Here is a 15897-nt window from a genome sequence, read left to right on the forward strand (position 1 = left end):
GAGTCTGAGAGTTACATCAGTATTCTGTAATCTGTTCCGTACATAATGGGAATATAATGTAAATGACACTTGGGAAAGTGGTTCTCAGTGTTATAGACTCTTTAGACTTTTTAATAGTTCAAATACAGTTTCATAATTTGGTCAAATAAAAAAATGATCATAAGAAATCTTTAAATAAGACACTTAAGCAGCATCTATAAAAATACACATCTAACAAATCTGCTCAGATGCTCTTTTTGTAATAATCTTTGATTCCCACACAAAAAAATAATAATTAAAAAAGACTACAACTAAGAGTGTTCCTCAGCATTGTGTCGATCAAAGGTTCTTAAACCAGATTAGCAGCGTTTTGGGTTCTATAAAAAAAATAATCTGTACTATCTGGGTGAACAGATGGTCCAGGTTTTAGAAAAACATGGTCCACTGCTGGAGGTCCTAAACTGGTCTGGATGACCTCATACCACTTTTTTTAATATATATATTTTTATAATGCTTTCTTCAATTTCCAGCACGCACCTAAAAAAACCTATTGTATTCAGACTCGGCCAACCGCTGCACTTTCTCACAATCGTCATCTCCGGAATTCTAGAGTTGATTTTGGCTGTTAGTAATTTGTACATGCAAATAAAGCCCTCAAAATAGACTGCTTGTACTATTTTTTTTTTGCAAAGTATTGTCACTGTTTATCCAGCATACTGAGCATTTTCTTACCGATTGTATTTCCATGTTTTGACCCTTTTTCTTATGTTCGACTTCGATTTTCGGCCCTTTTGCTTTGTTTGTTCTGTGTTTTCTGATTTTTAGACTGTTTTTTGGCTCAGGATTTCTCTTTTGTCTAGAATTTTTTTGTTCTGATGTATAAGATTATTCTTTCTCTGGTTTTGACCATCGCTTGTATTACAACTATGCTCTCGATTTTTGACCATAGTATTGAATCCCCTCTACTTTTTTACCGCAACGGTAAAGTTCAATAAGTAGCTTTAAAATCTGATTTCATATTGGGGGAAAAAGAGACAGAGAGACTCTAATGTTCTCTAAATGCATAGAAGTGAAATATCTAATTTTGTGGCCGTACTTATTTTGTGCAGTTTTGATATTTAATTTTATTGTTTATTGTTTAGTATGTTATGTTTCTCCCAGTTTCTTACAAAATGCTCTTAAATTTACTTTGCAAACATATATATGTTTAAATTGATTTTTCAAAAATAAATTAGTTTGGTTTGTATTCTATAAAAGTGGGTCGCCACTTAATGACCATGAGAAAATGTGGGTTCTGGGCTGAGACCAGTTGAGACTCTCTGATTTAATTGAACTTATTCTCTAGGCATTTCCCAACAGTTATATGAACTCCAAATATGGCTAAAATCTGGTCCCTAAACATCCTTACTCCATCAGTTGATGAGAGTTATGGAGTCTGGCTTTGTCTTGTTGGTAGATAATTTAATTTTTGAAAGTTGTTCACCAACAAACCAAGTGATAGATCCCCTCAATCACCTCCTGATCTCTTGCTAAACATCAGCAAATGTCACATATTTGAACAGCCTAAGCAATTCTGTTATCACAAACATGATAATAAAAAAGCAAGTTTAAGTAAAATTGACATCAATATACATACAGAATACCCCCACCCACAAAACCCCCTTAACCCAAAACATGAATTCCCTGTAATCCCTGAATTATTGTTGTGTTTGGTACTGGAGAAGGTCCTGCAGATGTTGTAGTGCAAAAATCATACATTCAGTCCTGCCGGTTGAGCAGATAAATCTGCTGTAAATCTGCTGTAGATCTGAGTGTTCACGGCTTTATTCACAGTATCTAGCTGGTGATTCTGAGGTTCTGTAGTGCAGGAAGTGCTGTGTTTCTCTCCACAGCAGGGGGGGGGCAGGACTCTCATTTCCGGGCGTTGTCGTAATTGGCTGCAAACCAATCACACGTCTCCTTGACGGCTGAGGAAATACATTAAATTAAGAATAAAAAATTAAGCTACTCCTGCAGCTCTATAAGTAAGAATATCTAAAACAGGTAATGTTGCATGCATGTGTTTATCTGTATTTATTGATGATATTTACCTTGTTTGAAAGGAGTAAAGGTGAAGTCTGGACGGTAGCTGCGGAGTTTGGCATTGCTGGCTGTTTTCTTCAGCTGACCGTCAGATTTGCTTGTGTCGTACTGAACACAGGAGGTCAAGGTAAAATACCTGTCTAAATTTGAGAGAACGCCATCTACCCACCCAGAGGGAGCAGGGCCAATTTTGCTCCCTCTAACGCCGGCAGCTTGAATATCCCTTATTTTTAAATCTAAAACTTGACAGGTATGTGTTAGGCTAATGAAGACTACTGATGACCCATGTGTATAAATTTACATTTACTAATTCATCCTCTTGTAGTTTCGGCCTGATGTAGTGGTCATGTGGATCCATTATCTAGTCAGCTCTGTCAGCATATCTGCTGAGATAATAAGGTATGAGGTTATGCAGACACAGCATGACTAAAAGGATACAATCACAGGTCCTGTGAACTCAAAGGCTTCCACTATCGCATCCACAACATCCTTCACAGTGATCTCTTCATCCTCTCCAACTGAAACAGATGTAAAATCTACTGTTAAAAATGCACAACTCTTGACCTATGTGATTTTATTGTTTTTTAAAATCTGTTACATATCCAATACACAGAAATGAGACACAGCAGTTTGTACAGACAGATAAAAATATATTCATTGACATTGAATAAGAAGAAAAGGGGAAATGGATAACAGCAGTGAGGAAAAGGTTTTAGTGGAGTGATGGCGAGGTAACAGACCCCACACATATTTGTGGTGATGTCTCTGTTCCAACTAAATTAAAATGCCTGCATCACAACTATCCCATGCTTTAAAGGAAATTTCAAATGATTTGGCAAAATGCTACCAAAGGATACCAAAATGCTTAAAATCGAAATGTAAAGATTTGAAAGCCAAAGGAGTGTGCATGGCCGAACAACGTGACCTTCTCCAGTGACCTGGAATGCAATATTGCTGTTAAGCCCAGTTTGACAGCATCTGTGATGCTGGAGAAGATGAAACCGAAACTTCACATGAAGCGTTGCTTTTTAGTGCATGAGCATCAGTTTAGAAGCATAAACTGTTTAGAAGAATGACGGATATAGGTTATGTTAAAAAAAATACATGTAAACAGGCTAACAAAATAGAAAATTGGGGTTCGGACACTTTACATGTTGAACTAACGAAGCTAATGGACGTTAAGATTTCATGATTTTCTTAAGATCTTTGGGTAATTCAGGAGAAAGTTTACAAGGTGAGAGAGGCTTCATAAGCTTTTCATAAAAGCTAAAATAAATCAGTTTAAAGGCTTATTCAACAAGTGTCAGATGTCATCATTTGGGTGGGTGAAATTATATCAGAAATTCTAAGAGCTGCCACTATGATCAGGAGATCGCCGGTTCAAATCCTGTTCATGTAGCTTGTCATCGGCTACCAGAGCCCTGAGAGAGCACAGTTGGCCTTGATCTCTCTCTCTGGGTGGGTACAGTAGATGGCGCTCTTTCCCCTCATCACTCCTAGGGTGATGTGGATCAGCACAGAGCGTCTGTGAGCTGATGTATCAGAACCGAGTCGCTGTGATGCTACTCGGCAATGCTGCATCAGCGGCAGTTCAAAAAGAGGCGGAGTCTGACTTCATATGTATCAGAGGAGGCATGTGCTAGTCTTTACCCTCCTGGTGTTGGGTCATCACTAGTAACAGGGGGAGTCCTAATGAATGGGTTGGGTAATTGACCATGTAAATTGGGGAGAAAATAAGAAGAAAATTTTAAATAAAATTACTAAAAAAAAAAAAAAGAATGAGTTATTATTACTTCTTAATTGTACCTGACAGTATTATGGGGTCCACCTCATCATATTCTCTCAACACCCACAGATAGAGACGAGCCAGATCCAGAGAGTAGATGAACTGCCGGAGTCCAATACCAGAACCCCAGACCTCCAGAGCCGTGCCGTCCCCTACAACACACACACACACACACACACACACACACACAGTTAAAGAGGAATTCCACTATTTCCATATATATCTGGATACACTGATATACTGGGTGTTGAAAGGAAATCGTATATAGCTGTATACAATTCTTTGTTTATGACTGTCTTCCCAAAATACTATTGATGTAAAATGGACAGTTCTAAAACTCTGGTTTTACTATGAGTAAATGAGCACCTCTGGGAATCTAAAAGCAGCGAGAGTGCGCAGTTGTACAAAAAAAAAAGAGCCAAAAAGTTTAAAAGCAGCGAGAATGTGCACTTCTAGCGCTGAAAACGAGACAAAGAGTCTAAAGCGGCGAGAATGTGCACTTATAGCGCTGAAAATGAGACAAAGAGTCTAAAGCGGCGAGAATGTGCACTTCTAGCGCTGAAAACGAGACAAAGAGCGTAAATCGGCGAGAATGTGCACTTCTAGCGCTGAAAACGAGACAAAGAGTCTAAAGTGGCGAGAATGTGCACTTCTAGCACTGAAAATGAGACAAAGAGTCTAAAGCTGTGAGAATGTGCACTTCTAGCACTGAAAACGAGACAAAGAGTCTAAAGCTGTGAGAATGTGCACTTCTAGCGCTGAAAACGAGACAAAGAGTCTAAAGCTGCGAGAATGTGCACTTCTAGCGCTGAAAACTACACAAAGAGTCTAAAAGTGCCCCATTCATTATCATATAAGGAAGAGCAAAAACAGAAATAAATAAATTAGGAAACAAATGAATCCAGAAATAAATAGTTACATAAATAAATAAACAAATTAATCAAAAGAAAAATTAAACAATGTTAATAAAGAAACCCGTAAAGAACAGTTTATTATTTATTTTTATGTATATGTATTTATTTTTGTATTCTTTACCGTTTTAATAACCATGTTACTTTTATTAAGTGATTTACATACATATTTATTTATTTATTTATTTATTGTAAATTTTGGCAGTTTTGGTCTTTCATAGAAAACGATCCAAACAGTCCATAAGCAGCAAGAGTGTACAGTTGCAGCTCAGAAAACAAGCCAAAGAGTTGATAATGGTGAGAGTGTATAGTCGTAGCGTGAAAACGAGCCAAAAAGTCTAAAAGCAGCGAGAGTGTGCTTGCAGTAAAACCGAGCTGGATCCTCTTCTAGAGGCTGTACATACGTAAGCACGTAAAGACACATGCCAGAAGAACTCTCGCGAAAGTGACCCGACACCATACGGACTGACACTTTAAGGCATGAACACATAAAAATGACTGCATAAGAGTGGAGCTGGTCCTGTGTATTGACCTTATGCTGTGTATCTATATATGGGCTGCTAATTTGATTTAAGGTAATCTACATTGCTTTTCTGCAAAGGCTTTCCAGAAGGTTTAGGAGTGTGTTTATGTGGATTTTAACCATTCTTCCAGAAGCCCATTTCTTGTGAGATCAGTCAATGATTTTGGATAAGAACCCTGGCTCACAGTCTCTGCTAATTCATCCTAAGGGTGTTCTAATCAGGTTGACTTTAGAACACTGTGTAGTCAAGTTCTTCTATGTGTGTGTAGTGATGAACTAATCTGAAGCTACATGAAGTTTGGAGGTGTGTAGTGATGAACTAATCTGAAGCTACATGAGGTTTGGAGGTGTGTAGTGATGAACTAATCTGAAGCTACATGAGGTTAGGAGGTGTGTAGTGATGAACTAATCTGAAGCCACATGAAGTTTGGAGGTGTGTAGTGATGAACTCTGAAGCTACATGAAATTTGGAGGTGTGTAGTGATGAACTCTGAAGCTACATGAGGTTTGGAGGTGTGTAGTGATGAACTCTGAAGCTACATGAGGTTTGGAGGTGTGTAGTGATGAACTAATCTGAAGCTACATGAAGTTTGGAGGTGTGTAGTGATGAACTAATCTGAAGCTACATGAAGTTTGGAGCTGTGTAGTGATGAACTTTGAAGCTAAATGAAGTTTGGAGGTATGTAGTGATGAACTTTGAAGCTACATGAAGTTTGGAGGTATGTAGTGATGAACTAATCTGAAGCTACATGAAGTTTGGAGGTGTGTAGTGATGAACTAATCTGAAGCTACATGAAGTTTGGAGGTGTGTAGTGATGAACTTATCTGAAGCTACATGAAGTTTGGAGGTGTGTAGTGATGATGAACTCTGGAGCTACATGAAGTTTGGAGGTGTGTAGTGATGAACTCTGAAGCTACATGAAGTTTAGAGGTGTGTTTATTCTGCTCTGTTATTTTACACTGAAAGAGCACAGAGTCTCTGTCGTTCTCAGTCTCTTCCACTGGGTTATAATATCACTGACAGTTGGCTGTGGAATATTTAGTAGTGAGTAGTGAAATTTTACGAATGGACTTGTTGTTGCACAGGTGCTGCATCCTATCACGATAGCACAGTGCTGGAGTTCACTGAGCTCCTGAGAGCCTGAGACCCATTCTTTCACTAATGTTTGTAGAAGCAGTCCCAGCATGCCTAGCTGCTGCTTTTATTAAACACTTGTGGACACGGAAGTGATTGGAACACCTGAGTTCAGTGATTTGGATGGGTGAGTGAAAATCTTTGGTTATATACTGCATGTGGCTTTATGGAGATTATAGAGACTCTCTATCAGTAATTTATAAGTGGTCTAGAGTAGGATGAAATCTTCTCAAGAAATCTTGGGAAGAACCAAAACCCATAAGGCCCATAATGACGTCTTACTCTTTGCTAGGTAGGTCTTGTGAATCAGTGCAGGCAGAACGTGGGCGTCCTCTATACTGTAGTTGTCGTGTGGACCAAAGATGTTTGTGGGGATGATGGCGGTGTAGCGTCGGCCGTGCTGCTGAAACAAAGCCCTGTGTGAACAAACACCAAACTGTCAGATCTACAAACCATAAACACGTTAAATGTGTTCTTACATACTGCAAGCCTGGATACGTTTAATTTACTTAAGCAGCTCAAACTATTATAACTTTGGCCACAATCTGCATCAGTAAGAATTGTCTCAGCAGTGAATCAGGCAGCTCAGATGGTGAAAAGTACAAAAGTACAAAACTCCTGACCTGTTGTGAACATCGACCATCCGTTTGGCGTAGGCATATCCAGAGTTAGACGTGTGAGGAGGACCGTTATGGATCTGCAACAGAACAATAAAAGAGTATTATCATTTATTATACATTCTACTACCAGATCAGGAGAATCTCTCACTATCTTTAATAAACTTCTGAAGACAGAGCTCTTCAAAGAGCACTTACTCTCCTAACACCTCTAACTAACTACCTTCTACTACCAGATCAGGAGTATCTCTTACTATCTTTAATAAACTCCTGAAGACAGAGCTCTTCAAAGAGCACTTACTCTCCTAACACCTCTAACTAACTACCTTCTACTACCAGATCAGGAGAATCTCTCGCTATCTTTAATAAACTCCTGAAGACAGAGCTCTTCAAAGAGCACTTACTCTCCTAACACCTCTAACTAACTACCTTCTACTACCAGATCAGGAGAATCTCTCACTATCTTTAATAAACTCCTGAAGACAGAGCTCTTCAAAGAGCACTTACTCTCCTAACACCTCTAACACACTAACTACTTCTAACCTCATTTCCTTCTTCCCCTCCTTCCCTCCTCTATCCCATTATTTCCATTTGACCTCCTTTAAGCCCTGTGTAAAGATGTTTTACCTTTAACTTCTATTACTTTTGTTCTTGACTATTGTAAGTCACTTTGGACAAAAGCGTCTGCCAAATGTAATGTAATGTAATGTAATACATTATGTATCATGTTATTTATCTTTCAGTATATCTGAGTGTTTGTTTCCTAAACTCAGTGAAGTCAGTATGAGGGGGTCTGAGTGTGTTTTTACCATGGTCTCGTCTATAGGGTAGGTGGTTTTATCTGGGAAGATGCACGTCGACAGGCAGGAGACCACCTTCACCACGTTGAACTCGTGAGCTGTGTGCAGGATGTTGTCGTTGATGGCCATGTTCTTTCTCTGGAATGTAATTAAAGCCACGCTCAGGTTTACAGACTGTAACAGTCATCCGTTTCTATATGAATCTGCTTGGTGTGCAGGCATTACCCAGAAGTCCAGGTTCTTTCTCAAGTGCAGGAAGAGGCCTCCCACCATTGCTGCGAGGTGAATGACGTGTGTTGGACGATGTTTCTCAAATATCGCCCACGTCTCTGCAGCATTTCTAAAATGTCAACATAGAATTTATGGACAAAAATATTGGGACAAGGCATCAAAATAGACTGTTGGTGGGATGTAAGATAGCAATAAGCATTGCAACGTACATTGCGCAGGGTGCAATTCATCTCTGAATTATGCAGAAAAATAAATAAATTTATGTTGTTTTTGTGTGCAATAATTAGAGTCTTACTGGTTGCCTGTAAAGCTGCTTTGTATAAATTTGTAAAAAAGTACTATACAAATAAATTTGATTTGTCTTAACTTTAAACAAAGGTTTAAAATTTATTACACGTATTTAGATCATCACTTCAAGAATACTTAAAAACATGTTTAAACACAAAAATGTTCAAAAGAATGTTCACATTTCCATATATATACATAAAAAGTGAATATTAACTACACAAAAAAGTTACACAAAAAACTAACAAACAAAGAAATAATAATCTAGTGTGTCCTGGACACCTCATCACCTCTATTCAATCCTGATTTTCCCTTGCACAACTTCCTCCACTGTTTAATTTAATTGTTAGGATTTACTGTCTTTAATATTAGTTAGATAATGTTTTTTCACTCGTTTTTTAAACTGTGTTTTGCTATCAGTTTTAGTCAATGATTCTGGTAAATAATTCCACTCTTTAATAGCTCTATAAATTACTGTTTTACACATGTAGTTAGTTTTAGCTTTCGGTAATCTGAAATAATGTTTGGTTGAATATCTTGTGGTATTGGTTTCTCTCTCTATTACTTGCTCTAATTGATGATAAAAATCCACTGAATGTTGTTGATCTTGTGTATTCTTTATGAATCTCACCAGGTTTGATTTCCATCTGTTTTCAACAGTTAACCATTCAAGTTTATTGTGCATTGTGTTTAAGTTAGTTCTGTATGGGCAGCGTAACACTAATCTTGCTGCTTTATTCTCTATTATCTGTAATTTCATTAGATGTTTTTTTGATGCATTTGACCACACAGCAGCACAGTAATCAAGATGAGACAATACTAATGATTGTACTACTAATTTTAAAAGTGTTTGTGTAAAAAAAATAGAACATCTCCTAATGATGGCTAAGATTTTTCCCATTTTGGCTATAATGTTCTCAATATGATTTACCCATGATAATTTGTTGTCTATCATGATACCTAATAGTTTTACTTCTTTAACTTGTTCAATTGTTTCTCTTTCTATATTTAAGGTTATGTTCAGTTCTTCTCGTAATGATGTTTTAGACCCAATTATAATCATTTTAGTTTTAGGTATGTTTAAAACGAGCTGATTGTCTTTGATCCAGTTTGTTACAGATTTTAATTCTTCCTTCATCATATCAGATAGATTGCTTCCTGTTTCAGCTGATGTGTAAATAGTGGTGTCATCTGCATACATCTGCAGCCTAGCTTTATTTAATACGATGACCCTTCAAACAGAGATTTATTTTGGAGGAACACTCCAAACAGAGAGATATAGGAATCACTGGCAAGATGGTACAGCATAAGCCAACAACAAAGACACAAATTTGAGTATTGTCCTTGTTAAAAAAAAAAAGCATTAATTAATGTGTAGTTATAAATATTTTATGACCATTTTCTTTATAACATGCATTAAGCAAAACTGAGCTTTTTGTTCAGTGAGTGAGAGAAAGCAGATCATGGCGGAGGCAATATTAATAATTATTGTAATTTGATATCAAATGTTTTTGATGTGCAATTTTTTGTGATATTGCAACTGTCAATTTGGCAAATAAAGGCTTTTTTTCCAAAAAAAAAAGGGAAGATAAAACTCATTTCACCTCTGAATACTCTAAATTAAAAAAAAACTAAAAAAAAGTAAAAAATAATTAATATAAAAGTAAAGTGTCGTTAGCCTTTGGTGAGTGTGCTTTGTTTTTTTGTTTTTTTGGCGGTGAGGGGGGGGGGGGGGTGAGGGGTTTGGGTGGGGGTGTGGGTGTGGGTAGTGGTAGGGTAACCTCCCTGAAATCAACTTTTGCAACTTGGGATGTCTGTATCTGTATCAGGTGCTTGAAGGGTTCTTGTAACTCTTGTTACACTTGAAAACAGGGGGTAGGGGTACAAAGGAGAAATGAGATTGCAAAAACAAATTGACTCCACAACTTCAGTGGTCTATATACTGCAGCCTGTGTGGACGGGGCCAAGAACTGAAAACTTGACACTCATTTATTGCTTAACCTCTTAACCATCAAAAGCTTATCTGTGGGCTCTCACTTCAGTTTGTCACTCTCAAACAAGAAGTAGACACTGTGGTGGACTTAAGCAAGACTCATCATCTTATGTAAAGCTCTTCCAGAGTACTGGAAGCTGGTAGAGCTGAACGGGGTGTGTCAGGAATTTCATGTCTATACCTGTGGTTTTGGAACGATTTTAAATTTCATACAGGTTTGATGATGTCACATGATTTTGGCCATTAAGTCTAGTGTAGATACTGTATTTTTTGCAACCAGATTATAAGGTGCACTGAATGTCTATTTTCTGGTCTATTTTCATAAGAAGCATGACGCAACACTAGTAAGGAACAGGGGTGTTCTTAAAAAATCATTTATTTTAAAGTCAAATGAGTGCTGGATGTTAACCTACACATATCTCTCCTGAAAACTGTTTTTGGGTGAGTAAAGCGCTTCCATTTATTTAGCTTTAGCATTAGCAGCTAACTGCTAGTGCTAGCCACCTGACAGCACTACACTGAGGAACCCTGAGTGTTTCGGGAATTAATATTAGCTAGCGGTTTGTCCCACGTAGCTTGTTTTAACACTGTAAACATGCAGACAACAGTCCAATATACTCGCCCCTGAATGGTGAAAGAGCTAGCGCTTAGCGCGTTTAGCGGCTAATGCTAATACTGCTCCAGCCTCGGTGCTGGAGAACTAAACTGAAATTCCTTTTTAACGCTGTACTTCAGCAGAGTGGCTTTACTGCTCCTTAATACCTGACTGGTAGAATTCATACATAAGGAGCACCGGATTATAAATCACACTGACGTTTTTAGGGAAAACGAAAAAATATTTGGGTATTCTAAATATAAATATCCCTAATATCCACAATGAATTTCCATTTTCGTCATGAGTCAAAGGCTGTGAAGGTAACAGACTGTCAATAAAGGCGTGGCATGTAAGGTACATGTGTCATTGTCTGATTTAGCTTGTGCTCTTACTTATTAGTAACTTATTAGAACCCAGCCGATATCAACTCATACACATGTTTGACATTCTGTATCCACTCAGAACTGACAAACGTGCCTACTATTGACACTGTTGTACACTTGCTTCATGAAAGAAACAGAGAGGAACTCACGTTAAATCAGCATCTTTAGAGGAGAGGAAAATCCATTCTTCTCCTTCTCTCGCTCCTCCTTCCTCCTTCACCACTCGCTCTATCGCTTTCCCCACCAGACCGCTGCCCCCCGTCACCAGCACACGCATCGACCCAGTCTTCCCCTCCATCTGACAAAAAAAACAACCGACAATCTCAGAAAGTGAAAATAAATAATTCACATTTAGTTCTGCTTGTTTTCTATGGCACAGTAAAGACCTTGATTCAGAAGGTGCATCTCAAAGACCTTTATTTTATAAAAGCCTGTTTCAAACTGAAGGAATTTGCTTGTACAACCAAGTAATTCTGCAGATGTTCGGTGCAATTTTTAGGGCGCAACTGATGTATCCTTCCTGGCCCTCGTTTATCCATTATTCCCTGTGTGCCACAATGATAGTAGCAATAAATGAGTACACAATACGCTATACATAATAAACTGCCCTGAGAGTGGTCTGCATGTCTCTAGACAAAAAACATATTGAGCACCTCTGGGGCATCCTCACAGGGAAGGTTGAGGAGTGCAAGGTCTCTAACATTCACCAGGATTGGAAGAAGATTCCAGTGGCAACCTGTACAGCTCTAGTGAACTCCATACCCAGGAGAGTAAAGGCAGTGCTAGAAAAGAATAGTGGCTACACACAATATTGACTCTTTGCGCACAATTTGGCCATTTTTGAGGACACAGCAAATTTACACTGTTATACAATCTGTCCACTGACTACATTACATCATTATATCAAAGTGTCATATCTTCAGCTGTGTCCCATGAAAATATATACTGTAATAAAATATTTACAAAAATATGAGTGGTCACTTCTCTAACTCTCAGACCAAGGCTGGCCTCTCCATAACCCATAAAAACTTCCCTTTGTCAGCTTAATCCTAACTTTAAACTTAACCTAAAGCCTAATCCTTACCTTCAGCCCGATCCTAATTTCAACCCTAACCTGAATTTAAAACCCAATCCTAACCATCACTCTGGTAGTAATGCTAAGCCTAACCTCAACCAAAACCTAATTCAAAATCATACCCTAATTACTCTAATCCTAACCTTAAACCTAACCATAACACGCACCTTAATTATGACCTTAATCTCAACCAAAACATAACTCAAAACATACCCTAATACTAAACTTAAACTTAACCCTAACCGGCACATTAATTATGACCCTAACCTCAACCAAAACATAACACAAAAACATATCTTAATTACTCTAATCCTAACCTTAAACCTAACCATAACACGCACCTTAATTATGACCTTAATCTCAACCAAAACATAACTCAAAAACATACCCTAATTACCCTAACCCTTACCCTAAACTTAACCCAAAACCTAGCCAGAACCGGCACCTTAATTATGACCCTAACCTCAACTAAAACCTAATCTAAAAAAAGAAAACTAATTACCCTAATCCTAACCTTAAACTTAACCCAAACCTAACATAACTGGCACCTTAATTCTGACATTAACCTCAACTGAAACCTAATTTAAAAACATACCGTAATTACCCCAATCCTAACTATAAACTTAACCTAACCCTAAATGGCACCTAAATTATGACCCCAACCTCAACTAAAACCTAACTCAAAAACATACCCTAATCCTAACTCTAAACTTAACCCAAACCTAACCATAACCGGCACCTTAATTATGACCTTAACCTCAATCAAAACATAACTCAAAAACATACCGTTTTTACCCTAATCCTAACTCTAAACTTAACCTAACCATAACTGGCACCTTAATTATGACCTTAACCTCAACCAAACCTAATTTATAAACATACCTTAATTACCCTAATCATAACCTTAAACGTAACCCTAACCTAACCCTAGCTGGCCCTTTAATTATGACCCTAACCTCAACCGAAACATAACTCAAAAACATACCCTGATTACCCTAATCCTACCCTTAAATTTAACCCAAACCTAACCCTAACCGCAACCAAAACATAACTCAAAAACATACCCTGATTACCGTAATTTAGCCTCAAACCAGAACCTAATTTAACATGTTAATTAATTAAATCACCCAAATCCAAACCTTAAACTTAACTCATACATAAAACAGAATTTCCCACTGGTATCAATAAAGTATCTATCTAATCTAATCTAATCTAATGTAATCTAATGTAATCTAACCCTATCTGGCACCATGACCATGATCCTAACCTTAGCCAAAAGTTCAAAATCAAAATAGTTAAAAATCTCAAATTATCATAACCTTAATCAAGTCATAACCTTAAATTTAACCTAAACTCGTAATCTCACCGTAAGTCTATCCTCAAACCCATTTCCAAATCCTTATTGAACATCTCTGTTTAATCACCCTAATCCTAAATTAAGCTTCATCCCAAAACCATGTTAATATAAGTTCAGGTGATTTGTGCAGTATTATATATATATAATACTATATATAATTATATATATATATATTATAGTTTTTATTTTTAGTTTATAGAAATAAATTGCTCAAGTGTTGAATGAATGCAGGGATTTCTATATAATCCTGGTGCTGGAATACAAAATATTTTAATGGAGATTCAGCATTGAAAGTGGAATATAGTCTATAACTCTAAAACTAAATCCCTGTTCGGGAAACCGACACAGTATGATAAGACTGTATATGATGACTGTAATCAGTGAACTCGGTACAGGTTTCCCTTTCTCTCAGCAGAAATAAAGATGACACCAGTCTCTGGAGATCCTTCAGTTCCTGTCCAGGCTAGCCCACTGTTCCACCAGCAGAGCAGGACTCAGACACTCCCACATTCCAGGATAAAGCTGCAGATCTCTGTGAGACTGATCTAACTCACATCACAAAACACTGAGATCTGCTAAATCAGCAGAGCTCACCTTCAGAATATGAGCACATAAACTCTTTCATAAACAGGGGGATGAAACTGTAAGAGACTGATCAGACGGATTCAGAAATAGAAGGGACTTTTCACATTGTGTCTAACAGTAAAAAATAGAAAACATAAAATAAAATATGAATAGAATAAAGGAGGAATATGTTTTTATGTCACAGCAATTATACATGCTAATATGCCATTTCACATTAAGTTGTTCACGCTTAATTTAATTAGCCATTCATTCAATATCTTAATTTATTTTTCTGTTCATTTATTTAATTCATTTTATTCGTAGAAATTCTATATTTTAAACCATTGCTTGTTGAAAATTTCTCTTACTTATTATGTATTTTTTTCTGTTAAATAATGACTTTTATTAAATTGACAATATTTTTTATTCACGAAAATTCAAAAAAATGTACATATGTTCATGTGTTTAGCATGACATTATGGTTGCATAGTGGTTGGACTATTTATGATTTAATTAATTAATTTATTCATCTATTTTTGTATTTATTTATTAACTCACAAATGAATAAACAAACAAGCAAAAAAACATTTAGTTTAATAATGATTTATAATTATTCAATTTCTCTGCATAATATAATTATATAAATAAGTACATCAGATCAGGTTTGGGCTACAAAGTTCGGAGTAAAGACTCTGTTACTCTTGACACATATAAAACAAAAAATATATAAATTTAAGGTTTAACAGGTACAACATGTTACAATCTGATCGTATGACTTTATATATAAATATTTTATATTATATTTGTTTTGTATATAATGTAATTAAATTTTATATTTGATTGTTTTTGCACAGTTTTGTTTAATTTAAAAGACCATACAAAACAATCTCATGAACAGCAGACTCTTACACATTGGTATAAAAAGGATTTTAAAAATAAATCTGAAACTGAATCTTAATTGCTTGTTAAGGACTTACCTTTTTTTCAAATTTGCAAAAGGATGTAACATAACTCACTGTAAATGTTTAATGTTAACTATCTTTTTTTACCAGGGTGCAGACACCAGTCAAACACTAAACTACATTACATTACTTATTTGGAAGTTCAACCACCTAGCAACAATGTAGCAACATAAGCTGTCATAATAAAATCATTCTTTACCTTCACACAGCCGTTGACTCTGGTGGTGGGCTCCATTTACTCCCTAAGTAAGATGCAAGTCTCTTAATTAATGTAGTCTGTTCAGATAAAGTAAAAAGTAAAAACAGAATAAATCACAGTTCACTCCTGTACAGCCGCTGTCTCAGTGGTACTCATTTAGAGATGAGGCAGTGTTTTTATATACACCTGGGTTTTTCCCACAGGTGGGCTGAGCTTTATAACTCCGCCCTGTTTTTTTCAGGCTGCTAGGTAACAGCTGCAGCCTGAGCCGATGGATCAGGTTACAGGAGTTGTGCAACTAACTGGCAAAACAAGCATGAGTTATTATTAACTGAATGCATTCAGTGTTTTCCATTGTATTATAGCTGTTTATACATAAACAGCCATAACATTAAATTTAATAAATCATTCTCTAGATGG

The 15897-nt window shown here is 36.8% G+C and overlaps 1 protein-coding gene across 1 annotated transcript; it reads right to left on the reverse strand.

Moving 5' to 3' along the window:
- Window positions 1-78: 78 nt before the first annotated feature.
- LOC103025264 (GDP-L-fucose synthase-like) lies at window positions 79-15629 on the reverse strand. The gene is made up of 10 exons (XM_022685415.2): window positions 15478-15629; window positions 11470-11618; window positions 8059-8173; window positions 7843-7971; window positions 7040-7113; window positions 6699-6832; window positions 3868-3999; window positions 2500-2579; window positions 2070-2169; window positions 79-1946 (listed from the first exon to the last, which is right to left on the reverse strand). Exons 1-10 carry the CDS (start codon window positions 15511-15513, stop codon window positions 1891-1893), a joined length of 1005 nt encoding a protein of 334 aa, XP_022541136.2. The 5' UTR covers window positions 15514-15629; the 3' UTR covers window positions 79-1890.
- Window positions 15630-15897: the final 268 nt, after the last annotated feature.

This window comes from Astyanax mexicanus, chromosome 21 (assembly GCF_023375975.1).
Source record: "Astyanax mexicanus isolate ESR-SI-001 chromosome 21, AstMex3_surface, whole genome shotgun sequence".
Taxonomy (NCBI): Eukaryota; Metazoa; Chordata; class Actinopteri; order Characiformes; family Acestrorhamphidae; genus Astyanax; species Astyanax mexicanus.